This window comes from Bos grunniens, chromosome 7 (assembly GCF_055505025.1).
Source record: "Bos grunniens cultivar Pamir isolate PY7600 chromosome 7, Bosgru_T2T1.0, whole genome shotgun sequence".
In the NCBI taxonomy this organism is placed as follows: Eukaryota; Metazoa; Chordata; class Mammalia; order Artiodactyla; family Bovidae; genus Bos; species Bos grunniens.
Window position 1 is genome coordinate 68,706,558 of NC_141171.1, and position 25,243 is coordinate 68,731,800.

The 25,243-nt window shown below is 40.1% G+C and overlaps 1 protein-coding gene across 3 annotated transcripts; it reads right to left on the reverse strand.

Annotated features, from left to right (window-relative positions):
- Positions 1–367: 367 nt before the first annotated feature.
- LOC147369768 (uncharacterized) lies at positions 368–24,611 on the reverse strand. 3 transcript variants are annotated; one of them, XM_086413728.1, is made up of 9 exons: positions 24,447–24,611; positions 23,982–24,036; positions 21,404–21,736; positions 16,635–18,095; positions 15,506–15,601; positions 12,123–12,178; positions 8,946–9,060; positions 8,054–8,090; positions 368–1,762 (listed from the first exon to the last, which is right to left on the reverse strand). In XM_086413728.1, the coding sequence occupies exons 2-9, from the start codon at positions 24,022–24,024 to the stop codon at positions 1,666–1,668; spliced, it is 2,238 nt and encodes a 745-aa protein (XP_086269854.1). In that variant the 5' UTR covers positions 24,025–24,036; positions 24,447–24,611; the 3' UTR covers positions 368–1,665. The 3 variants fall into 3 exon arrangements, with proteins under 3 accessions (XP_086269854.1, XP_086269855.1, XP_086269856.1); XM_086413729.1 differs by lacking the exon at positions 24,447–24,611 and adding an exon at positions 24,278–24,440; XM_086413730.1 differs by lacking the exon at positions 24,447–24,611 and adding an exon at positions 24,184–24,440.
- Between the last annotated feature and the right edge of the window lie 632 nt (positions 24,612–25,243).

Consider the following 25,243-nt stretch of genomic DNA (forward strand, 5'->3'; position numbering starts at 1 on the left):
ATCTGGCCCCATCGGTGAAAACTAGTAAACACTGTTTAGCAATCTTCTTTGACCATATAACCTTTATTCAGAGGTCCTATTTTAATTGCCAAGAATTTAACAAAAGTGTCAAAAAACATTGCCTTCAAAAACAAGCATCCAGCCCTCATGGACCACTTTGGTGTGAGTAGCTCTGAATGTCCCCCAAATTACTCAAGCATGAGTTATTTCAGGGTTTACTCAAAGTGAAATTAATCTCCAGTCTTTTAACTGTTCATGTAGAAATGCTTCTAAATGATTAAAATTATCCTTACATTTAGCCTTTGTCTAGTTCTTCTGGGAAAACCAAAATTTAATTGAGTTGTGAAAAAGAAATATAACACAGGTATTGATTCAATATGAAAAAGACCTTTTATTCTTCCAAAACAATTCTAAAAATCAAAGTTGTTTGAGGACAATTTAGCATTTTGTAGAAACTGGTAACACTATCAAAAAATACTATTATATTTGCAAACTCTGTTTTCTAAAACAGAAAGCCTCTTTTGCTACTTCCTCCTTCTCTTTTTTCCTTGTATTTATTTCTGCCCTGACTCATTCTAAAAATCAGAGCCTGCCAGTTGTCAATATAAGTACCTAGAACTGTGGCACTGAGGTAGCAAAAATATCATAAATTATATGGCTATTGATTTTCTTCTGGTGCCTTCATAGTCTACCCAATATCATTGCTTCCTCTAACTGCTAAAATACCATCCTCCTCGCAAAGAAAGCATTTAATGCCTTGTATTTCTAGAACTCTGAGAAACCAAATTTGTCTATAATGGAAAAATCACACTCACCTCCATTTTTCTATTGGATAAATAGAAACCTGTACACACCATGATTTGAAACCTTGAGGACCCTATGCAATATCACATTTGGAGTCACTTTATTTTAAAAAAAAAAAAAGGGGGGGAGGGGACAATCATGAAATGCTTCCATGTTAAGTCCTCTAAGTCCCAGACTAGATGTCCTAATTCTAAGTTGTTTTCAGGTATTCTTGACAGCCTTGGTAACTGAGGTAGAAGTGTTTTTTTCTATCTTGCCAATGAGATTCTTGATGGAAAACAGGATTCATGAGGTCTAAAGAGAATGTACAATTCCAAGAAGTATGTTTCATGTTTTGAAGAGACCTCTGCAATGTTCCGGCAATGGCACCCCACTCCAGTACTCTTGCCTGGAAAATCCCATGGATGGAGGAGCCTAGTGGGCTGCAGTCCATGGGGTCGATAAGACTTGGACACGACTGAGCGACTTCACTTTCACTTTTCACTTTCATGCATTGAGAAGGAAATGGCAACCCACTCCAGTGTTCTTGCCTGGTGAATCCGAGGGACGGGGGAGCCTGGTGGGCTGTCGTCTATGGGGTCGCACAGAGTCGGACACAATTGAAGTGACTTAGCAGCAGCAGCAGCAGCTGCAATGATCAGAAAGTTTGAGCCAATTTAGTATAAAAAATTAGGACTCTGTCACAGAGGTTGACTTTACACAATTGAGCTAGCATCACTCTACCCAGTGGCCCTGAATCATAGGAATGCCATGGGAAACTGACTGAAAAATTGTGCAGCTGATTGAAAGCACTCTGACATGGTATCTGGTCACTGTCTTCTACAGTCAAGGGCATAATACTTTAGAATCTGGATCCAGGACTTAGTCTTCAGTAATGTAGACATTGTCTTCTTCTTGGATAGGCTTCGGAGCTGCATTTTTCAAAGCTCCAATGTGAGACTCTTTCAATGGAATCACACTGTAGAATAACAAGAGTAAGAGAAAAGGAGATCACTTCTCAAGCATGAGCAGCATATTTGTTTATGTTCATTCAAGCCTGGGTATTTCCATTTCTCAGAGCCCCATTCAAACATCCTATGAAATGGATAGAAGCTTCTAGAATTGTGAATATGAAGTTACAGGAAATTATTTTTACTAAGGAGGTAAAAAGTCACACCTTTTAGTTTCAAAAAACTCACACTGGTCTCTTTCAAGACACTCATGCAAAGGAACACAAAAATTTATAATCTAAGAAGACAAATACCACACACCAAATTGAAGTACTAAACCAGGAGGCACAATCTCAAAGATGGCCAGGAAATGGTTTGGCTGGTGTTTTTTAGCTGAGCACTGTGACCCTTTCAGTTTTTATTCCAATCCCAAAGAAAGGCAATGCCAAAGAATGCTCAAACTACCACACAATTGCACTCATGTCACACGCTAGTAAAGTAATACTCAAAATTCTCCAAGTCAGGCTTCAGCAATATGTGAACCGTGAACTTCCTGATGTTCAAGGTGGTTTTAGAAAAGGCAGAGGAGCCAGAGATCAAATTGCCAACATCCGCTGGATCATCGAAAAAGCAAGAGAGTTCCAGAAAAACATCGATTTCTGCTTTATTGACTATGCCAAAGCCTTTGACTGTGTGGATCACAATAAATTGGGGAGAATTCTGAAAGAGATGGGAATACCAGACCACCTGACCTGCCTCTTGAGAAATTTGTATGCAGGTCAAGAAGCAACAGTTAGAACTGGACATGGAACAACAGGCTGGTTCAAAATAGGAAAAAGAGTCTGTCAAGGCTGTATATTGTCACCCTGCTTATTTAACTTATATGCAGAGTGCATCATGAGAAACGCTGGACTGGAAGAAACACAAGTTGGAATCAAGATTGCCAGGAGAAATATCAATAACCTCAGATATGCAGATGATACCACCCTTACGGCAGAAAGTGAAGAGGAACTAAAAGGCCTCTTGATGAAAGTGGAGAGTGAAAAAGTTGGCTTAAAGCTCAACATTCAGAAAACGAAGATCATGGCATCCGGTCCCATCACTTCATGGCAAATAGATGGGGAAACAGTGGAAACAGTGTCAGATTTTAGTTTGGGAGGCTCCAAAATCACTGCAGATGGTGATTGCAGCCATGAAATTAAAAGACGCTTACTCCTTGGAAGGAAAGTTATGACCAACCTAGATAGCATATTCAAAAACAGAGACATTACTTTGCCATCAAAGGTCCATCTAGTCAAGGCTATGGTTTTTCCTGTGGTCATGTATGGATGTAGAGTTGGACTGTGAAGAAGGCTGAGCACCAAAGAATTGATGCTTTTGAACTGTGGTGTTGAAGACTCTTGAGAGTCCCTTGGACTACAAGGAGATCCAACCAGTCCATCCTAAAGGAGATCAGTCGTGGGTGTTCTTTGGAAGGAATGATGCTAAAGCTGAAACTCCAGTACTTTGGCCACCTCATGTGAAGAGTTGACTCATTGGAAAAGACTCTGATGCTGGGAGGGATTGGGGGCAGGAGGAGAAGGGGACGACAGAGGATGACATGACTAGATGGCATCACTGACTCGATGGCCATGAGTCTGGGTGAAATCCGGGAGTTGGTGATGGACAGGGAGGCCTGGCATGCTGCGATTCATGGGGTCGTGAAGAGTCAGACACGACTGAGCAACTGAACTGAACTGATCCTGTATTTTGAAAGAGGAGAGTGAAAAAGCTGGGTTAAAGCTCAACATTCAGAAAACGAAGATCATGGCATCTGGTTCCATCACTTCATGGGAAATAGATGGGGAAAAAGTGGAAACAGTGTCAGATTTTATTTTTGGGGCTTCAAAGTCACTGCAGAAGGTGATTGCAGCCATGAAATTAAAAGACACTTACTCCTTGGAAGGAAAGTTATGACCAACCTAGATAGCATATTCAAAAGCAGAGACATTACTTTGCCAACAAAGGTCCATCTAGTCAAGACTATGGTTTTTCCAGTGGTCATGTATGGATGTGAATGTTGGACTGTGAAGAAAACTGAGCACCGAAGAATTGATGCTTTTGAACTGTGGTGTAGGAGAAGACTCTTGAGAGTCCCTTGGACTGCAAGGAGATCCAACCAGTCCATCCTAAAGGAGATCAGTCGTGGGTGTTCTTTGGAAGGAATGATGCTAAAGCTGAAACTCCAGTACTTTGGCCACCTCATGTGAAGAGTTGACTCATTGGAAAAGACTGATGCTGGGAGGGATTGGGGGCAGGAGGAGAAGGGGATGACAGAGGATGACATGGTTGGATGGCATCACCAACTCAATGGACATGAATTTGGGTGAACTCCAGGAGTTGGTGATGGACAGGGAGGCCTGGAGTGCTGCAATTCATGGAGTCGCAAAGAGTCAGACACGACTGACTGACTGAACTGAACTGATCCTATATTTAAGATAAATATATATAAGTATACAAAAAAAAAAAATGGCTGTCTGAGGAGACCTTACAAATAGCTGTGAAGAGACGGGAAGTGAAAAGCAAAGGAGAAAAGGAAAGATATACCCAGTTGAATGCAGAGTTCCAAAGAATAGCAAGGAGAAATAAGAACGCTTCCCTCAGTGATCAATGCAAAGAAATAGGGGAAAACAATAGAATGAGAAATACTAGAGATCTCTTCAAGAAAATCAGAGATACCAAGGGAACATTTCAGGCAAAGATGGGCTCCATAAAGGACAGAAATGGTAGGGACCTAACAGAAGCAAAAGATATTAAGAAGAGGTGGCAAGAATACACAGAAGAACTGTACAAAAAAGATCTTCATGACCCAGATAATCACAATGGTGTGATCACTCACCTAGAGCCAGACATCCTGGAAAGTGAAGTCAAGTGGGCCTTAGAAAGCATCACTACGAACAAAGCTAGTGGAGGTGATGGAATTCCAGTTGAGCTATTTCAAATCCTGAAAGATGACGCTGTGAAAGTGCTGCACTCAATATGCCAGCAAATATGGAAAACTCAGCAGTGGCCACAGGACTGGAAAAGGTCAGTTTTCATGCCAATCCTAAAGAAAGGCAATGCCAAAGAATGCTCAAACTACTGCACAATTGCACTCATTTCACACACTAGTAAAGTAATGCTTAAAATTCTCTAAGCCAGGCTTCAGCAACACATGAACCGTGGACTTCCAGATGTTCAAGCTGGTTTTAGAAAAGGCAAAGGAACATGAGATCATATGCCAACATCTGATGGATCATCGAAAAAGTGAGAGTTCCAGGAAAACATCTATTTCTGCTGTATTGACTGTGCCAAAGCCTTTGACTGTGTGGATCACAATAAACTGTGGGAAATTCTGAAAGAGATGGGTATACCAGACCACCTGACCTGCCTCTTGAGAAACCTGTATGCAGGTAAGGAGGCAACAGTAGAACTGGACATGAAACAACAGACTGGTTCCAAATAGGAAAAGGAGTACGTCAAGGCTGTATATTGTCACCTTGCTTATTTAACTTATATGCAGAGTACATCATGAGAAATGCTGGGCTGGAGGAAGCACAAGCTGGAATCAAGATTGTCAGGAGAAATATCAATAACCTCAGATATGCACATGACTTCACCGTTCTGGCAGAAAGTGAAGAAGAACCAAAGAGCCTCTTGATGAAAGTGAAAGAGGAGAGTGAAAAATTTGGCTTAAAGCTCAACATTCAGAAAACTAAGATCATGGCATGTGGTCCCATCACTTCATGGCAAATAGATGGGGAAACAGTGGAAACAGTGTCAGACTTTATTTTTGGAACCTCCAAAATCACTGCAGATGGTGATTGCAGCCATGAAATTAAAAGACACTTACTCCTTGGAAGGAAAGTTATGACCAACCTAGATAGCGTATTCAAAAGCAGAGACTTCACTTTGTCAAGAAAGGTCCGTCTAGTCAAGGCTATGGTTTTTCCAGTAGTCATGTATGGATGCGAGAGTTGGACTGTGAAGAAAGCTGAGCTCTGAAGAATTGATGCTTTTGAACTGTGGTGTTGGAGAAGACTCTTGAGAGTCCCTTGGACTGCAAGGAGATCCAACCAGTCCATTCTGAAGGAGATCAGTCCTGGGTGTTCATTGGAAGGACTGACACTGAAGCTAAAACTCCAATATTTTGGCCACCTCATGTGAACAGCTGACTCATTGGAAAAGACCCTGATGTTGAGAAAGATTGAGGGCAGGAGGAGAAGGGGACAACAGAGGATGTTATGGTTGGATGGCATCATCGACTCAATGGACATGGGTTTGGGTGGACTCCGGGAGTTGGTGATGGACAGGGAGGCCTTCCGTGCTGTGGTTCATGGGTTGCAAATAGCCAGACAGGACTGAGCGACTGAACTGAACTCATAAAAAATATCAGAGCATATCAGAGGCAGTAAAATAGTATTGCTTCACCTAAGCATGCTCTAGATCACAGAGTCAAAAATCACACCCTGCCTTAACAGTCAAAATTAGAAAGCAATGGGTTAGATGAGTTTTATAACATGAATGCTCACAAATCAAGTTTACATAAAGGTCATTTGTGGAGTTTTGATATCAATGCTTTTTTAGAAGTTGTCTGTAGGCACTATTTTTATTACCTAAGCCTACCCAGAAATGATATGAAATGCATTGAATCTTCACTCAGCTCTGATCTTTAAACAGATTAGTCATATAGCATGGAAACAGGTTAGTTGTCAGCAGCTCAAAATGAGTCAATGTGATATAGCTGCCCCCAAAATAACATCATGAGAAAATACACCTTTTTGTTTTTGTTTTGTTTGCTTTTCTATATTATACAACATCTTCTACAATAAATATTTTCTTTCTAATTAGGTGATTGAAAACTGAAACTTTAAAGAAGTAAACATTGAAAGAACAAAAGTAAACTAAAAGGATGTTATCATTCATGCTTTTCTGTCTGTAAGGAGCACTTATTTTTTTTCCACTCTTGGAAGCTGACAGTCAAAAACTCCTAAAGGCCTGAGTTTTGAACTCTAAGAGACCTGCTGTGTGCTGTGACCATGGATTGGCACTTAACATCTCTAAACCTGTTTTATAATTTGTAAACTGAGAATAATACTACTGCCTGTCTCACAGGTTTATTGCTGTGAAGGGCATGTCTGCAATAATAAAATCCAGCATCTATGGAACACTTGCAATATGCTGGAGATTATTCAAGGCATATTTTGTGGACTGGCTTATGTGATTAACTTAGATATAGGAAAGATTGGGTACAAACATCCAATGAAAGAGAACTAAGAATAATGGATGGCAGTTAAAGAGGGACGAATTCGGAACAAAGAAAGACTTTGCTGAAAACCCAAGCTGGACCAGATGAAGAAGTTTATTTTGTTAGAAGTAGGCAGTGGTTTCCTACCTTTACAGATGCTTGGGGAAATGACAGCAGGGATGCATACAAAGAAGATTTAATTTTTTATTGGGTGAAGGGGTAAATTTGCAAAAACTGTAAATTGAAATGCCTGTGACGCCAGACAACTAATGTAAATGAACAAAGCAGGCTGGGTATGGAATAATAGGGGATGGTCGGAACCGTGGGGAGCTGGAGGCATGTCCCTATCCCCTGCCTTTGCGGGTCTTCAGCCTGGAGGTGTCTTCCTGCAGATTTTTGCAGAGCTGCCTTCTGCTTCTTTGGGGCTCACTCACATAGCCTACTGCCCTGTTCCAGTATTCCCCATGGTATTTCTCTGGAAGTTCTAGAAGGCCCTGTTTATTCATTTATATGTTTTCTGTCTGTTCTGCTCATCTTTTCAGAATATAATAGAAATTCAATAGACATGCAACAAACAAAGCACTGAATGAAATCAAATAAACTAAACAACCCATTCAAATGACCCCTGAAACAATATCTGCAATTTAGTTCTCTTGCTTTAAGACATAAGGTTTGAGGTGTTGTTTCTGTAGCAGTTATGACACAATTCCAGAGAAATATAGAGGTGCTTGGAGAAGGAAATGGCAACCCACTCCAGTATTCTTGCCTGGAGAAAACCAGGGAAGGAGGAGCCTGGTGGGCTGCCTTCTATGGGGTCGCACAGAGTCGGACACAACTGAAGCCACTTAGCAGCAGCAGCAGCATAAAGATGCTAAAATCATCACTGGAAGGTTGAACAGCAATGGAGGTGCCGTATATACTAGATTTTGCAGGATCCAGAGTATAAAATGGAGAACTCGGAAGGAAAAGAGGAGAGGGACAGAGAAATTTTCCTTATGTTTACTAGAGTAAGAACATCAAAAGGCATTATTAACACAAACCATTTCAAACATACCGTAGTAGCTCCGCCTTGCTACCCTGGCAAAAATATCCTAAATTGAGGGAAAAATGAAGAGAAAATAAAACATATAAGCCAAAGAGTTTTTGAGATTTTTTTCCAAAGTATATTATTACGATTATTACTTTAATATGTGCAAAATCAGTACAGCTCTCAGAGTCTAAAAAAAATCAATTTAGAAGAAAGAATATTTTTTAAAAAGGAGAAAAAAATCAATCTGGACCCTAACCTGATAACTCCAGGTAACTTCTCTTGAATCTCTAGGAGCCAAGTAAGCCCCTTTGTATAGAATATCTTCTGATTCATAGGTTTAGTGTATTGACCTACATGCCCTAGCTTACTTTAATACCATTATATTTCACTGAAAAAAACCCCGAATATTGCACTTCTCCCATAGAAGACAGGTTTTACACACACATACACACACAATTGGTGGAAGGAGACCAGGAGGTGCTGGATAACTGTCATGTGAAACCCTTTGTTCTTCTCCTAGCTCTGAAATCATGTACCCTCCTAATGTCTCTTGTGCTTCTTCTATTAAGTGGGTGTTATAAAACCATCAACAGTTTTACTCCCTATAGGGATAAAATATTGTTATTGAAGGAATGCGAAAAGAACAAAATGGGAGGGAACAAATCTTGTATATTACAGTGGCTTTTAACTTCCAAATCTCAACTTTACACAACCAGTGCTTATTTCTCCATATTTAAATTCTGAAAATGTTTGTTTCTTCCATGTTTGTGGAACAATAAATTTGAGATAAATTTAAAAAAAAAAGAAGAAGAAGGTAAGAACCAAGAAAGTTATATGAAACTGAAAACATGTGGCTCAAGAATACTTCTGTGGGCTCAAGAATATTTCTGAATATTTCAGTCCTGAGGTGACTTACTTCTCCTAACCAAGAATACCACAAACATGACCAACAATGCCAAAATAGTAACCAAGATTCCAATGTAGACTCCCTTGTTGGTGCTCATCCATGTTTCCTTTGCCAGTACCGCAACCTACAGAAATATCAGCAGATCAAACACAAAACAGAAAAATAAAACAACCTTGTTAGAATTACAGGCAGAAAACATTTCAGAAAATAATACACCCAGTCACATTATTGTTTAGTGGCCCCTTGCTAGTTCTGGATCACGAAGGGTAAGACCAAATGATGTAAAGTTATAGCCTTATGATGAAATTCTAAGACAACTCAAAAATCAAAATGTATTTCGCAGTGGTGGAAATGTTTACATCTTACTTGCAGTGATATTTAGAGAAGGGTACAGACTTGTTAAAATTCAAACTGTATGCTTCAAATGACTGTGCTTTATTAATTTATATATTTTATTTAAAATATCTCTTTTCATAAATAATCCTCTTATGATACTAATAAAAAACAATTCTGATTCCTATATAAGTTGCCATGGTGGTGCTATTTGAATGTGTTCAGTTACTGAAACTGGCCATTTATTTAAACACTTTTTTGAACTAGAATTCAAGATTCTATGTCTTTATAAATGGGCATGAAAGTAGCTGCTCAGACTCATGGCTCTGCTTAACAATTAAAATGCTGTGCAATTGGGAAAAAAATTCCTAGCGTGACAGATCATCACTTCCTAGAGTAAACACCAAATATACCAGGTCATCATGCTTGCCTCCTTTACATAGCTTAATTCTAATTCTAAAAATGTCCCACCACCTAGGTATTTTAACAGAAAGGAAGTGAAAATCAGAGAAAAAGATTAAGTCTCAAGTCTCCTCCTGCATAAGAGTTTAATCCCTGGAGTCAGAATCCCAGATTAACTTTTATTTAGTTGCTCTGTGACCCTAGCAAGTTATTTAGCCTCTCCAAACCTCTTTTTCTGTCAAATGCAGATTAAATAGGGTTCCTGGGAAAGGTACTTCAGGTACCCCCTGATAAATACTATGAGGAATACAGAGGAGGGTGACCTAGCCTCTGAGGTGTCCTTGCCTAAATGGAAAACAGCCGGTGCCTTGGGAGGGAAAAGCTGTTATCACCTTACTTGTAGGAGGGAAAGCAGTTAGATGGAACACAGGGTTACAGGAAGCAGTCTTTCCTTGCTTTTTAAAAAATATTATGTTACATAAAAACTGGAAGTTCATATTAGAATGTGCAGCTCAGGATAAAGAAAGGAAAACAAAAATCAACCATAATTTCAACATCCAGAAATAGTTACTATTACAATTTTTCATTACATACTCTTTTAGAATTTTATCTTTCTAGTAGTTTTCTTAACAGACACAGTTACCGTATCCAATGTATACTACAGTATATACATCATTTTATTTTGTATCTATAACCTATATATAATTTTTTTTTTTTCATTTTTGGCAATGCTACATGGCTTGTGGGATCTTAGTTCCCTAATCAGCCATCGAACCTCTACTTACTTCATTGGAGGCATGAAGTCTTAACTACTGGACTGTCAGGGAAGTCCCAATGCTACCTGAAAAGTTAGTTTTTTCATTTAACAAATGACACTGTCTTCTCATGGCAGTAAGTACACTGCTGTGACAACATTTTTAGTGGCAATAAATGGGCATGCTTAATTGATAAGTTATTAATCTCTTATTGTTGAACTTTTAGGTTGTTTATAACATTTTCATGATTATAAACAGCAGCAATGTATATCTTGTTTTATACATCTTTATGTATATGTTCATTCTCTTCTTAAGATGCAGCTCAAGAAGTTGACCTACTGGGTGGAAATATATGCTTCTTGGTTTCAAGATACTTGGGAGACACTTGATATCTTCACGGTCAAGACACAAAAAGCCCACAATTATGCTACCACCTATTGTGAACTTGCTTCTATATTGCTTACATTATATAGAAGAGATTAATTGCTACTGAATATACCTGTCCTGCAGGTAACTGAGGTCAAAAACAATCTTCTCATTCAGAGTGTTTGTTTCTTTTTTTTTAAACTATCACAAGTCTGACTGACATGACATTTACATGGTGGCAGTTCTGCTATTTAACAAGAACAACAAAATCAGCCCATATCCATCAGATCAATCAGTACCCATATCATCAGAGTGATTAAAATCTTTCATATCATTCCTACGTGGTAGTGTTCTCATTGTCACTAAGTTATGCAACAGAAGTCCATTTGGCGTCACATTAACCCCACTTTGCTTGAACTTGAATTTCTCTTATAATGTCCATGCTGCGATTTCTCACCACTTGCAATCAAGATTACTCTCATACCTGAATCTGTTCATGTTTTTTGCTTCTAAGAGTTATTTGCACATAGTGAAAGGAAAGTTGTTTCACCGAAAGGAGCCAAAAGTGAAAAATCTCACTGATAAATTCTTCTAACTTACACACAAAGATGAGGCTTTGATGAACATCATGAGACTATAGTCCCTTGGATTTTTCCCAAGCTAATTGTGGGGAAAATGCAAGAACAAATTACAGAATCAAAGAGTTTGAAGACCTTAGGACCTTAATGTGTCATCATATGGGGAGGATTATATATAGAAAGACTCAGAAGTGGCCTCAAAATTTCTCTATAGGAGGAAAATTGGATTGGAAAAGGATATTAGGGGGCCTGTGTTTAAGGAATCACACTTTCATTGACATAATATTTTTGGTGGGGATGGCCCCCATTCCACTACATCAATTCAAGTCATGTTATTTCTCTAACAATGACCTAAGTCTTTCTTGATATGTAATGTTAAGTCACTATGCCTGAATTAATTCACTCTCTTTTTCTTATTTTCTGGTCAGGAGAAATTCTGTCCTGGGTGTATATGTGTGTCTAAAGTAAAATATGACTTCCCTGGTGGCTCAGACAGTAAAGCGTCTGTCTACAATACAAAAGTAAAATATAACTTTTCAGCTATTTCTAACAAGGTAGTGTATTTATATAGACTTTTAAAATTAATTAAACTATCCCTATTTAAGAGTCAAAGTGTTTCTTCCTTTATTTTTTTATATTAGAAAGAATCAATCTGTGGACTAGTCTGACAATAATAATCTCTAAATGTAACTTGATTCCAGAAGAGACATATAAGTGAATCAGGCTAATAAAATAGGAAGGAATATGCTTACAGTTTGATTGTTATGCCAATGAGGATCTGGAGACTGGGTCACAGTGCCATTTCCATCTGCTCAACAAGAAAGAAAATTAACGAGAATTACAAAAAGATATTGAACTTTCCTGTGAACACCAAATATATTCACACTGCCTTCTGGTAATGAAGGGAAAGTTGAATAATCATAGGGCCTAATGCTGTAGGTCCCAAGAATAATACCAAGTTACTGCTGCTGCTGCTAAGTCGCTTCAGTCGTGTCCAACTCTGTGCGACCTCATAGACGGCAGCCCGCCAGGCTCCCCCATCCCTGGGATTCTCTAGGCAAGAACACTGGAGTGGGTTGCCATTTCCTTCTCCAATGCATGAAAGTGAAAAGTGAAAGTGAAGTTGCTGTCCTGTCCGACTCTTCGCAACCCTATGGACTGCAGCCTACCAGGCTCCTCCGTCCTAACATTTATTAATTTAAGTAGTAAGGTTGTGCTTTTTAACCATTTTGTCATTTTGAAAATGAACCCTTTTTTTTTCTCCCTATTGGGAAAAAAAAAATGCATGCTCACAGAAAATTTACTGACAACTTTAGACAAGTCAGAGTGGCCCATTGTCAGACTAGGTTAAAAATTACCACTTACAGATAAATAATCAGTATTTTCATGGCAGCTCAGAAACTTCCAGTGAATGCTCAGAGGTCATTACACATCCAAAGAGCAGAACCACTCTGCTCAAAATGAACATTTCATTGGTTTTACATTCAAAATGTGAGTTAAATGCACTAAGATACCTCAAAACAGGTGGCATTCAACTCCTACATTATATGCCAGTGTGCCAGACACTGATCCAAATGTGCTTTAGAAAATATGTTACATCACTCCCAAGGCCAGTATACCTTATACTACCTAAACTCCCAATATAAAAGGATACATTGCCTTAAAGTTTTCAATGTCCAAATTTTAACAGTGTTTTGAAATATCTCTTTTCTCCCACAGAACATATACTGTTGGCCCTTCTAAGCAACTATAGGTCAAATACAGGATTCTCTCTTTACTGAGTATCTATTACACACAAGCACTTTACATCCTTATACCCATTTTCTTAATCTGAAATTATAGATGAGGTGCTGAAATGGTTGAAGTTTCCAACTCTACTAAAGGACAAGAGCCTCAGCTCATAACCACTGTACACACTATGTTTCCATTCAATGAAAATACTGCAGGTCTCAGAGATTCCCGTACTACTGACAGAGCTAGAAAACCATCATTTTCTAATGACAGTGAAAATGAACTAACCATATCCCCCTAAATTTTAACAGTTTACATAACTGTATCTACAATTTAAACATTCCAACACTACGTCTTCAAGAGACAAAGACAGTGTCTACAGTCTAGTCTCTGTGTATGACTTATGTTATAACCTTAAATGCTTAAGCTATAGAATGAGTGATGTTTTTAAAAAAATAAAAAGGACTTCAATCAGATGAAACTTGACTTCAGTGCTGACATGTCACTTACCAATGTGACCTCGATCAATGTCCTTTACATACACATTACATACATATTCATGTAAATGTATGTATTTATATTTCTAGCTGGGGTAACCTTGAAGTACAAGCTGTTGATAGCATCCGTCTCATAAAGTTATCACATTAGATGATGCAAGTAAGGTGCTTAACACCATATTAAACAAATATCAGGTATCACAATTATGTTGCTATGTAACAATAGGAGCAATGGGGAAGGAACACCATGCAATGGATTTTCCAAATATCCTATCCTTCATTCCTTACAAACATGTAGTGAGGAATGAAACAACTTGCCCATGGGCATGCAGCTTGAAACTGCCATTGGGGGGCAGTTGAATTGGAAGCTGTTTGTCCAAAGTAGAACTAAATGTCCTCCTCAGTCTGGCAATGGCAAGAATTAAACCTGCCCTGAAAGAATTAAATGAGATAATGCACAATAATTTGCTGGCACATGCATCTGCAAAGGTAGGTGCAGACTCTATGAAAACCAAAATTCCTCCTGGACTAACATTCTTGGCTTTGTGAGGCTTTAACCCACTGAAGTGTGACTCGGGCACTGTGAGGATTTGGCTGAAGGGCCTCAGAGATGCTGCCAAGACGGCAGCAGTCACAGAAGTCGTGGGGACACAGCTGCTGCAATGCCTGTTCCATGCTACCAAGTCTACTTGACCAGGTTTTAGTGACATATTTTAGAGAATAATTTCCCATTTTCTACTTTGTTCTTCCTCTTAGCCTAAAAGTGTGGAGTGCAGTTGCCCCAACTGCTCTTACCTGTATTTTTATCTGCTTTCTGTTTCTGTGCCAAGAAACACTTCACACCAAGGATTCCACTTTCAAAACCAGATGTCACTATTAGCTAATTTCAAGTAAATTGGTCCCTCTCTGAGTCCCGCTGCATGTCCATTTTCAATTAAGAGCTTCCTTGAGTGATTGGCAAAGCAGGCTACCCTGGGGGTCTCCTATAGCAACTCCTGAGCATGATGAATCATTCGCACAAGTCTTACAAAATCTTACAAAATCTGACCTTGTTGGATGCTTCAAAGGCACATGGACAAATAAGCCAGTTCTGCATTACAAAGGTGTTCACATGTGGCACTCTCCAAATTTATCACCATGGCTAACAGAATTGGTTGGGAAAGATGACAATTCAATATCATCTTTCTCCATTATAGGAAAAACAGACTAATCTTATATCTCAAAAGAATATGGACTTTCCAAAACTAGGGAGAACTGGAGTCTTTGGGAGTGAAATGGCACAATCCTAGTGGGACCTGCCTCTTTGGCTCTGGTGTCCATGTCCTCAACCCAACTCAAAGTGTCCATGTGAAATGAAAGCTCAAAAAGGCAGCAGGGGAGCCTCCTGGCTCTGTGTAGTGTCTGGGGCTTAGAGGAAGCATAAACAGGCAACCAGTTTGGTCTGGACCAGTTTGGATTTAATTGTTTTAAGGCTCTGTCCAGGGAAGTATGCCTAGAAATAAGTTTAAAAACAAGGCTAATTCATTTTATTTAGAAAAATGTGCATATGTATGTGAATGATCCCAAATCATACAAGCTGCCTGTGTCACTCAAATGTACCTATTTCTGGACATTCTAAGTAACAGTCATAGTTGCCACTCTATCACTTACCTTGTAACTGTGTCCCCAGATCTTTATCTCATATAACGCTTGTAAGAATAAGTAACATTTCCCCCATTTTCCAAAGGATAAAAACAGATTTAAAGAGGATAATAAGACATTTGTTCAAGTTGCATAGCTGAGTGGAATAGCCATTGTTGGCATTCAAGTTATGCTTGTCTTATTTCAGAATATGTGCTCTGAACAATGTGCTAATATTTATCAAAATTTGAATGCTATCAGGTGTTCAGGAAAGAAACTGAAGTTACCTGTTGAACAAGAGTGCCATGGTGAGCTGGTTATGTTTGTTTCATACAGGGTAGTAGGCTGGCTTTCTGCTGTCTGAGTTGGAGAAGACAAAGAAGCTGTAGGAATGACAAGAACAGAAAAGTAGTGTTCAATTAGTGGAGGAAAATTTACACCCCCAGCAGAAAGAACAAACAAAACTAAATCAGAAATTACCCTTTGACTGTTTCTTAGAAATGTATTAATAGATGTCCTTGAGGTATTATCCTGCTATGTAAGCATTTCATTATCATGAATAAATCTGATCTAGATAATGATCTGAGAGCTTAAAAACAGAATTATTTCACTTTTTATACTTCTGTTGTTGTTCAGCTGCTAAGTCGTGTCCGACTCTTTGCAACCCCATGACTGCAGCATGCCATGCTTCCCTGTCCTTCTCTGTCTCCTGGAGTTTGCTCAAACTCATGTCCATTGAGTCAGCAATACTGTCTACTCATCTCATTCACTGCCACCCTCTTCTCCTTTTGCCTTCCATCTTTCCCAGCAGCAGGGTCTTTTCCAATGAGTCCGCTGTTTGCATAAGGTGGCCAAAGCTTTGGAGCTTCAGCTTTAGCATTAGTCCTGGGGTTGTCATAAGAATTAAGGGGCTTAATACTTATAAAGCAGTTAGCATGTTTCCTGACACAGGAAACAGAGTAAGCGTTAACTTCATCGAAATCGTATCCTCAAGTGTTGGGTTAGGCTTCAAAATGGATTAAATGATCTCTATTCAAAGCTCCTGTAAGACAGAGTCTCATTCACTTGGCCCTGTTCTGGCACCCTTATTTTTTCCTCATAATTCTATGTTAAACAGGGCCGAATGCATCATCCTTCTTAGATGTCTGCAAGCAGTGGTCTGGCTTTTTTTTTTTTGCTATTAATGATTCCTTTGAGAATCTAGTAAAAACCATAGGTCCCTCTCACTCTGAAAATGCTTTAAGATACAAAAGATGAATATAAGAGGGTACAAGTTGTTCACAGATTCTGTGAAGCCAGGTTTGGAAACCTGTTAAGAATCCCTACCCTAGATTGTACATCTGCCTTAACACCGTGCTCTGGATGGTGTGTATCCTTACTTTAAAAAATTCTGCACTTAGAAGTACTTTTGCTTACCTGGCTGGAGGTCCTCTGTGGGTGCTGGCATTGGAAGAGTAGAAGTAGAGGACCTCACTGTCACTGGAGCAGTGGTGACTGTCATGGTTGGAGTAGCGGTGTTGATTGTTGTTGGCACAGCAGTGGTGGTGGTTGTTGGAGCAGTGGTGACCATTGTGGTTGGAGTAGTGGTGGTGGTGGTTGTTGGAGTTGTGGTGGGTGTTGTTTTTCGGGTAGTAGCAGTGGTTCTTGAAATAGTGGTAGTCATTGTTGAAGTAGTAGTAATGGTTGTCTTTCTTGTAGTTTTGGTTGTTTTTGGAGTAGTGGAGGTGATGGCAGTGGTTGTTGGAGTCATGGTGGTTGTTTTTGGGGTAGTAGTGGTGGTTGTTGGAATAGTGGTAGTCATTGCTGGAGTAGTGGCAATGGTTGTCCTTGTAGTGGTGGTTGTTCTTGGAGTAGTGGAGGTGGTGGCAGTGGTTGTTGGAGTCATGGTGGTTGTTTTTGGGGTAGTAGTGGTGGTTGTTGGAATAGTGGTAGTCATTGCTGGAGTAGTGGCAATGGTTGTCCTTGTAGTGGTGGTTGTTCTTGGAGTAGTGGACGTGGTGGCAGTGGTTGTTGGAGTCATGGTGGTTGTTGTTTTGGGGGTAGTAGAGGTGGTTGTTGGAGTAGTGGTAGTCGTTCTTGGAATAGTAGTAGTGGTTGTCTTTCTTGTAGTGGTGGTTGTTCTTGGAGTAGTGGAGGTGGTGGTGGTGGTGGTTGTTGGAGTCGTGGTTGTTGTTGTTTTGAGGGTAGTAGTGGCGGTTGTTGGAGTAGAGGTAGTCGTTCTTGGGGTAGTAGTAATGCTTGTGTTTCTTCTAGTGGTGGTTGTTCTTGGAGTAGTGGAGGTGGTGGTGGTTGCTGGAGTCATGGTGGTTGCTGGAGTCATGGTGGTTGTTGGAGTCATGTGGGTTATTGTTTTGGGAGTAGTAGTGGTGGTTGTTGGAGTAGTGGTAGTCGTTCTTGGAGTAGTAGTAATGGTTGTCTTTCTTGTAGTGGTGGTTGTTCTTGGAGTAGGACTGGTGGTGGTAGTGGTTCTTGGAGTAGTAGTAATTGTTGTCTTTCTTGTAGTGGTTCTTCTAGGAGTAGTGGTGGAAGGTGTCTTTCTTGTAGTGATTCTTCTTGGAGTAGTGGTAGTAGTTGTCTTTCTTGTAGTGGTGGTTGTTCTTGGAGTAGTGCTGGTGGTAGTAGTGGTTCTTGGAGTAGTAGTAATTGTTGTCTTTCTCGTAGTGGTGGTTGTTCTTGGAGTAGTGGTGGTGGTGGTAGTGGTTCTTGGAGTAGTGGTAGTAGTTGTCTTTCTTGTAGTGCTTGTTCTTGGAGTAGTGGTGGTAGTTGTCCTTCTTGTAGTGGTGGTTGTTCTTGGAGTAGTGGTGGTGGTTGTTGGAGTAGTGGTGGTAGTTGTTGTTGTAGTAGCAGTGGTGGTGGTCGTTGTCGTTGTAGGTGGAGCTAGAAATCAACATGAAAGCAGGGATTCATCAAGCAGCAGGAAACAAGAGACTTGTGCTGGGCCTGTGCACCAACACAACCAAGCAGACGGTCCCCAGGCAGAACTCAGCACTTATCTCCCATGAACTCCAAGTTCTTGTCATGGTCAACTAGAATCTGTGACTGAGCAGGGAGTGAAGACATGGTCACAACAAGGCAACAGCGGCATTTAAAGGATGATATTTCGGGAGGTGTTGCTATTCAAAAATGACACATGGGATTTGTGTTGAAGCAGTTTGTAAAGACTAGTCATACATATCAGATTTACATATCTTCATAAGCATCTGTGAGGGAGGGGAAAGTGTCTAGAGCCTGAAGCTGTCTTTGTCCTCTCAGCAGTACATGACTAGAGCCCAAATAGTAGTTCCCAAGAACCAGACTATTGACCAAATAAATAGCATTTGCTTCTGTCAGTTCTAAGGGCACCCTCCCAACATATCTGCATCCTAAATGCGGATTAATTCACATCATTAACATATGCTGGATAACACAGATGCCATATGCCACCAGGGAAGCCCTGAAAACAGTCATAGATAGTATATACATGAATGGATGGGGCTGTGTTCTAATAAACATTTATTCATTAAAAAAAAAAAAAAAAAAAAACTGTTGGTGAGCTTATTTTATAATCTGATCTGGTCCTATGGCTACAGTTTGCCGACCTGGGTCTAACAGTGTAGTTAAAGATTTTGAAAAACAGTGCAGACTCAATCCCCTCCCTTCAGTTTGAAATGAAACCTAAGAAAAAGAGGAAGCAAGAAAAAAATCTGATCAAAGGAGTATAACAAAGAGGAAATTTAATCAGCTTATTTCACTAATGTGTCTTGCTCAGGAGTAAATTGGAGAAGGCAATGGCACCCCACTCCAGTACTCTTGCCTGGAAAATCCTATGGATTGAGGAGCCTGGTAGGCTGCAGTCCATGGGGTCGCTAGGAGTAGGACAGGACTGAGCGACTTCACTTTCCCTTTTCACTTTCATGCATTTGGAGAAGGAAATGGCAATCCACTCCAGTGTTCTTGCCTGGAGAATCCCAGGGACGGGGGAGCCTGGTGGGCTGCCGTCTATGGGGTCGCACAGAGTCTGACACGACTGAAGTGACTTAGCAGTAGCAGGAGTAAATATTTCCTAAGGAAGAAGCTAGGACACTAAGGCTAGGAAAAGCTGCCAAGAAAGAGCCCTAAGAGAGGTTGAAAGTAAGCTCATTCTCTGAAAAGTGCAAAAAACTTAAGTAAAGTATTGGGTTGGAGGCAGAGAATCACTTTGGCTCAGTTATGAACCCGTTCCCCACTGGACAAAGCAGTGACTTTGCAAATATTCATCTATTAAAGAATTTATAAGCACTATAAATGCCCCCTATTAATTTCTTTCTTCCTCCAGACCAATCATATAATTTCACAACTCCAAAAATAATCTCTTATCCACACACAGCCTCCTACCACATGTGTATAGCACCAGCATCTTTTGGCTTTCTTAAATTGCCTCCTAGATGTTTTCCCAGAGTCAGCTATTTTCTGCATCACAATTGACCTGATTTTACTTGCCTTCATCAAATAAGCTAAGTATCTTTGATGAAGTTAGGAAAAGTTATGAAATTGAAATATCAAGTTCATTTAAACTAAAAAAGAGATCTAGCTTATAAAGGCTCTGATTGGGGTTCTGTTTTCATTAGAAACTTTAGTGGGAGAGTACTTACTATGAAAAAGCATTAGAAACCAAAAAATCCTTTAGAACCTGCTCCTTTCACCAAATGGTAAGAAAAATTAAAGTGTCTACATCAAAATAGAAAAACAAAAACTTCCCAGAATTTTGGATTTCACAAAATTCTTAAAAGCCGAAAGTGAACAGTTACTGAGATTAAAACGTTCTCATATTGCAATAAGGCAATTTTAATTTTTAAACAAGCAATTTAGTGATATGATGTGAGTAAAGTGAAAGTCACTCAGTTGTGTGCAACTCTTTGTGACTCCATGGACTATAGAGTTCATGGAATTCTCCAGGCCATAATACTGGACTGGGTAGCCATTCCCTTCTCTAGGGGATCTTCCCAACTCAGGGATTGAACCCAGGTCTCCCACATTGCAGGCTGATTCTTTACCAGCTGAGCCATGATATGGTGTGAATTCTGCTTCAAAAAATCCAAGGGTAGAGGGAGGGGATGAAACTATATAGACTCTTTCAATGTATATGCAACAAAACTGAGTTGACAGTTGTCTAAACCAAATGATACATCTATCTGACAGGACCTTCGGAGAAGGCAATGGCACCCCACTCCAGTACTCTTTCCTGGAAAATCCCATGGATGGAGGAGCCTGGTAGGCTGCAGTCCATGGGGTCACTGAGGGTCGGACACGACTGAGCGACTTCACTTTCACTTTTCACTTTCATGCATTGGAGAAGGAAATGGCAACCCGATCCATTGTTCTTGCCTGGAGAATCCCAAGGACGGTGGGGCCTGATGGGCTGCCGTCTATGGGGTTGCACAGAGTCGGACACGACTGAAGTGACTTAGCAGTAGCAGCAGTACACGGGACCTTATATTACCTGTTTTATACGTGTGAAACTCTCTATGAGTTTAAAATGTTAAGAAAGAACATTTGAAAATTCTCCAAAGAAATGACCTCAGAGAAAAGGTCAGATTTTCAAGAAGAAGAAATTCAGCTCTATAAAAATACTCACTGTATCTCAGTGTGGAACAGTGAATGCTTTTTAATGAACCAACTAGTGTTCCTGAAGCACTGCTTCAGGAGACAGTTTGCTGACTCAGAAGATCCTCTAGCCTATGGTCTTGAATCAAGGTTAGTCTTAGCACTTCACTCTACACAAAAACATGGAGAAGGCAATGGCATCCCACTCCAGTACTCTTGCCTGGAAAATCCCATGGACAGAGGAACCTGGTGGGCTATAGTGTATGGGGTCGCTAAGAGTCAGACACGACTGAGTGACTTCACTTTCACTTTTCACTTTCATGCATTGGAGAAGGAAATGGCAATCACTCCAGTGTTCTTTGCTGGAGAATCCCAGGGACAGGGGAGCCTGGTGGGCTGCCGTCTATGGGGTCACACAGAGTCGGACACGACTGAAGTGACTTAGAGGAACAGCAGCAGCAGCTACACAAATACAAGATATTCAGTTGAAGAGTTATTAGAAAACAAGATCATAGGAAACTTTTCTTTCCCTACTAAAGGAAAAGAAAGTTAATATCAAACAGAAAACTCTTATCTCTGGGAACCCACAGGAAGTGATCAAAGAAGTAGGAAGATAAGCTCACCTGGATTGATCCTCAACTCTAGGGTGGTTTTTATGTCATTGAACCACCCTCTCACCTCAATTCGGCAACAATACAAGCCACTGTCAGATGTGGCAGCATTGTTTATGGTCAAAGACACATCCCTTCCACGAATATTGCCATTTAGCTGGTAACGTCCATCCCTCCGATAGGTGACTCTGTATCCATCAGTCCAGATGATGTTAGTTCCGCAATTCAACCAAGGACATGCCCCTCGGCCCCAACACATGCTTGTGACTTCTCCATTATAGTAGCAGGGTAGAGTGACACTCTGACCCGCCACTCCAGTCACTCGATGGTAAGAGGTTACACCATCTGTAAATAAAGAGAAACCAGAGCATGAGGTCTCAAAATTTTAACTTTATTTTCATTTTGTTCTTTATATAGCTTATGCTGTTTGAAATTATCTAACTATATCTTGAGTTTGTAAATTTAATATATGCATTTTTCTGGTAAATATATTCTTTAGCAGTATTATTATTAACCAGATATATTTGAGGATGAAACATCAGATAAATGTCTTTCTGTATTCAGGATTACTTCTTAATAGGACAGATTTATGAGAGAAAGTATCAGGATAAAGGGCAGAAATATGTTCAGTCTTTTGGTGAATATGATTCAAATTCCTCTCCAAAAGGTTTGAAACAAACGACACTCCAGTAGTACATCAGTGTGTGTGCATTTTATTCTGTGTTTGACAGGTATCTGCTTACTAAATGTTAATACATACAGGTGGCTTTTCCTCTCCCCTAGATTCAGTCACTGTCTCAGTTGAAATCTGATTTTAAAACTGTTGCATTTAAAATTTTGATTTTCAATTTTATCAAAATTTTTTAAATGGCTATGCAAAAAATTTCACCTCACAAATCTTCTCTAAGTTAAAGAAAAAACAGCTAATATCCTACTTTCAGCATCATTGGCTAGAAGGCAGAAGCCTAGTAAACTCTTTACAAATCAGTTTTCAGAAAAAAAGGTTTATAATACTCTCATGGAGAAGCCTGGTAGGCTGCAGTCCATGGGGTCGCTAAGAGTCGGGCATGACTGAGCAACTTCCCTTTCCCTTTTCACTTTCATGCATTGGAGAAGGAAATGGCAACCCACTCCAGTGTTCTTGCCTGGAGAATCCCAGGGATGGGGGAGCCTGGTGGGCTGCCGTCTATGGGGTCGCACAGAGTTGGACACGACTGAAGTGACTTAGCAGCAGCAGCAGCAGCAGAAGGAACTGAGGCTTATAATGGGCTTTGTTGTTTTTGTTTAGTTGCTTAGTTGTGTTGGACTCTTTGCCACCCCATGGACTGTAGCCCGCCAGACTCCTCTGTTCATGGAATTTCCCAGGCAAGAATTCTGGAGTGGGTTGCCATTTCCTTCTCCAGGGGATCGTCCTGACTCTGGGATCAAACCCATGTCTCCTGCATTGGTAGGTGGATTCTTTACCAATGAGCCACCTGGGAAGCCCATCATGGGATTTAGGATCAGTTAAAAAAATTCAAGCAGGGATCCCTTCTTGTGAGTTGATGACTGTCCTGCAATGGAGCACTGTCCAGTTGACCAGGTGAAACCAAAAAATTGGACAATATTCAATCAGATATTAAACTTTACCTCTTAAAAACAAACAGGCAGGAAAACTGTCTCCTGCAGCAGTGGTTTAAAAAACTGTATTGCCAAATGAAGTCTGAGTGGTCCTTAAAAAAAAATCTGAGATTCAACAACAAGTCATAGTTAGAACTGGGCTGTAAATCTGGGAAATGCTCTGGGAATATAACATTAATTGTTATATAAAATAAGTCTAGTTTTTATTACCGAAATTCTGATTATATTTAATTTTGCTTAATATTATTTTTGAATTATAAAGGTAATTTATGCTGATTATAGAAATTTGTTAGAATATAACTTAAAAAATGTACTTTTCCTCATATTCCTACTTCTAGAGATTTTGTTTAAATTTAGGATCATGTCTATTGCTAAAAATTTCCCCTATCTCATAGAATGTTAAAATATGAGATAAATTAAATAATTTTGTTTATTAAAATTTAAATTTTTTGTTTATTGATTAAAAACAAAATTATGGCCACATGGTACCACATGTGGGATCTTATTTCCCCAACCAGGGATAGAATTTGTGCTTCCTGCATTGGAAACACAAAATTTAACCACTGGAAAACCAGGGAAGTTAAAATATTTCCTTCTTAAAAGAAACAGTTACACATGGTTAAAAAAATCAAAAAGTACAAAATGGTACAATAAAGGACTCGTCTCCTTCCCACCCATCCCCATTGCTTCTTCCCACCCTCGTCCACGGTTACTCTCTTACATACACTTCAGTAGTTCATGCATACACATCCATATACCTACTTTTTTTTTTTTATTTAAACACAAAAGGCAGCATAAGCTGTACTGTACTGCAGCATGCCTTATTCACCTACCCATAAATTTTTTAATTCTTAGAATTTAATCTTGAACCCATTACCTTTGACAAAGCCCCCCTCTACCATGTCCACACACCCCCTACACACCCCCTACATCCTTGGGGTTCCAAAGCACAATCCACCTATTCACTTACCTGGCAGGAGTAGGAGGCCCAGGATGGCTACCCAAGGATGCATGATGCTATTGGCCTGAAGGAAAGAGAAAGCAGACTGCTTGGTGTGGCCCTCAATCACATGGTATTAGAACAAGTCTTAATTCTCAGATTGCAATTTCTCCTTTCACCCTTACAGGGTGAATCACATAAGCCTGCCTGCAGGAAACAGGGGCACACTTACAAATGCTTCAGCTGTCTGTCTGCTCCAGGTAACTGAGAGCTCTGCTCCTTCCAACAGACAGGTAAAACTGTCCTCTGAAACAGTGCCTACTTACCCAGCTCCTTTCCTACACCTAGAGTCCAAACTAACTCTAGGTGCTGACAGAGGAGATGAGGGAGCAAACACGAAGGAAATGAGAGGAAGGCTTAGCAGGGAAAGCCAGAGCAAAGGCCAGACTTCCCATGGCAAAGGTACACTTATCCTTAGCCTTGAAGAGGAGTCACCTGGCTTTCTGGTGAGAAGAGGGTACTTCTTCCTTTGTGGTCAGAATGGCTAGTCCCCAGCCTTAGTCAAATTATCAAATGTCCACTGAACTAAGAACTGAGAGTTGTGAGTTTCACTTATGGCTCAGGAGACTGCCTCTCAGATAGCTCTGATGAACCACACCCAAGAGGGTTGGAGAGATAAGCTTATATGTGATTTTGGAGAAGTACAATCAAATATCTCAGAAGAAGGTTGCCACTAGGTACAAGAAACAAATAGCTCAATTAATGCCTTTAGCATTTTTCTAAGTACAAGAAGATGAAACTTGGATTCATAAAATTTTCTCCTGTAAACATCTACCTGAAGGCTTGTTTTACAAGTTTTCCAAGAGCACAGAGTACTTCATTTGGATCACTGCACTGAATTCCTTTCAGGGTACATTGAGTAGAAGTGACTACAGTGGCTAGAGACTTAATTCTTACAGAACAAATAGCAAGGGACACTCCTTAGCTGGCAGTGCCCCCTCATGGTTACAAATTCAATCATGATTTAGGAGGCAGTTCATGGCCACTTTATTCCATAGTGCAGAGAATACTTTTTTCTCAGTCAGGCCAGTATTTTGATGATCTTCAGTGTGCTCTTACCGGACTCAGTTCAGTTCAGTTGCTCAGTCGTGTCTGACTCTTTGCGACCCCATGAATTGCAGCATGCCAGGCCTCCCTGTCCATCACCAACTCCTGGAGTTCACTCAAACTCATGTCCATCAACTCGGTGATGCCATCCAGCCATCTCATCCTCTGTTGTCCCCTTCTCCTCA

What these genes read in the sequence shown, in the direction of transcription:
- LOC147369768 (XM_086413728.1), bottom strand. Translation starts at nt 24,024, where the DNA reads ATGCATCCTTGGGTAGCCATCCTGGGCCTCCTACTCCTGCCAG. An exon ending in ATGGCACTCTTGTTCAACAG is followed by an intron (nt 12,179 to 15,505) that starts GTAACTTCAGTT and finishes CTTGTTGAGCAG; the next exon opens with ATGGAAATGGCACTGTGACC. An exon ending in GGTATTCTTGGTTAGGAGAA is followed by an intron (nt 8,091 to 8,945) that starts GTAAGTCACCTC and finishes CCCTCAATTTAG; the next exon opens with GATATTTTTGCCAGGGTAGC.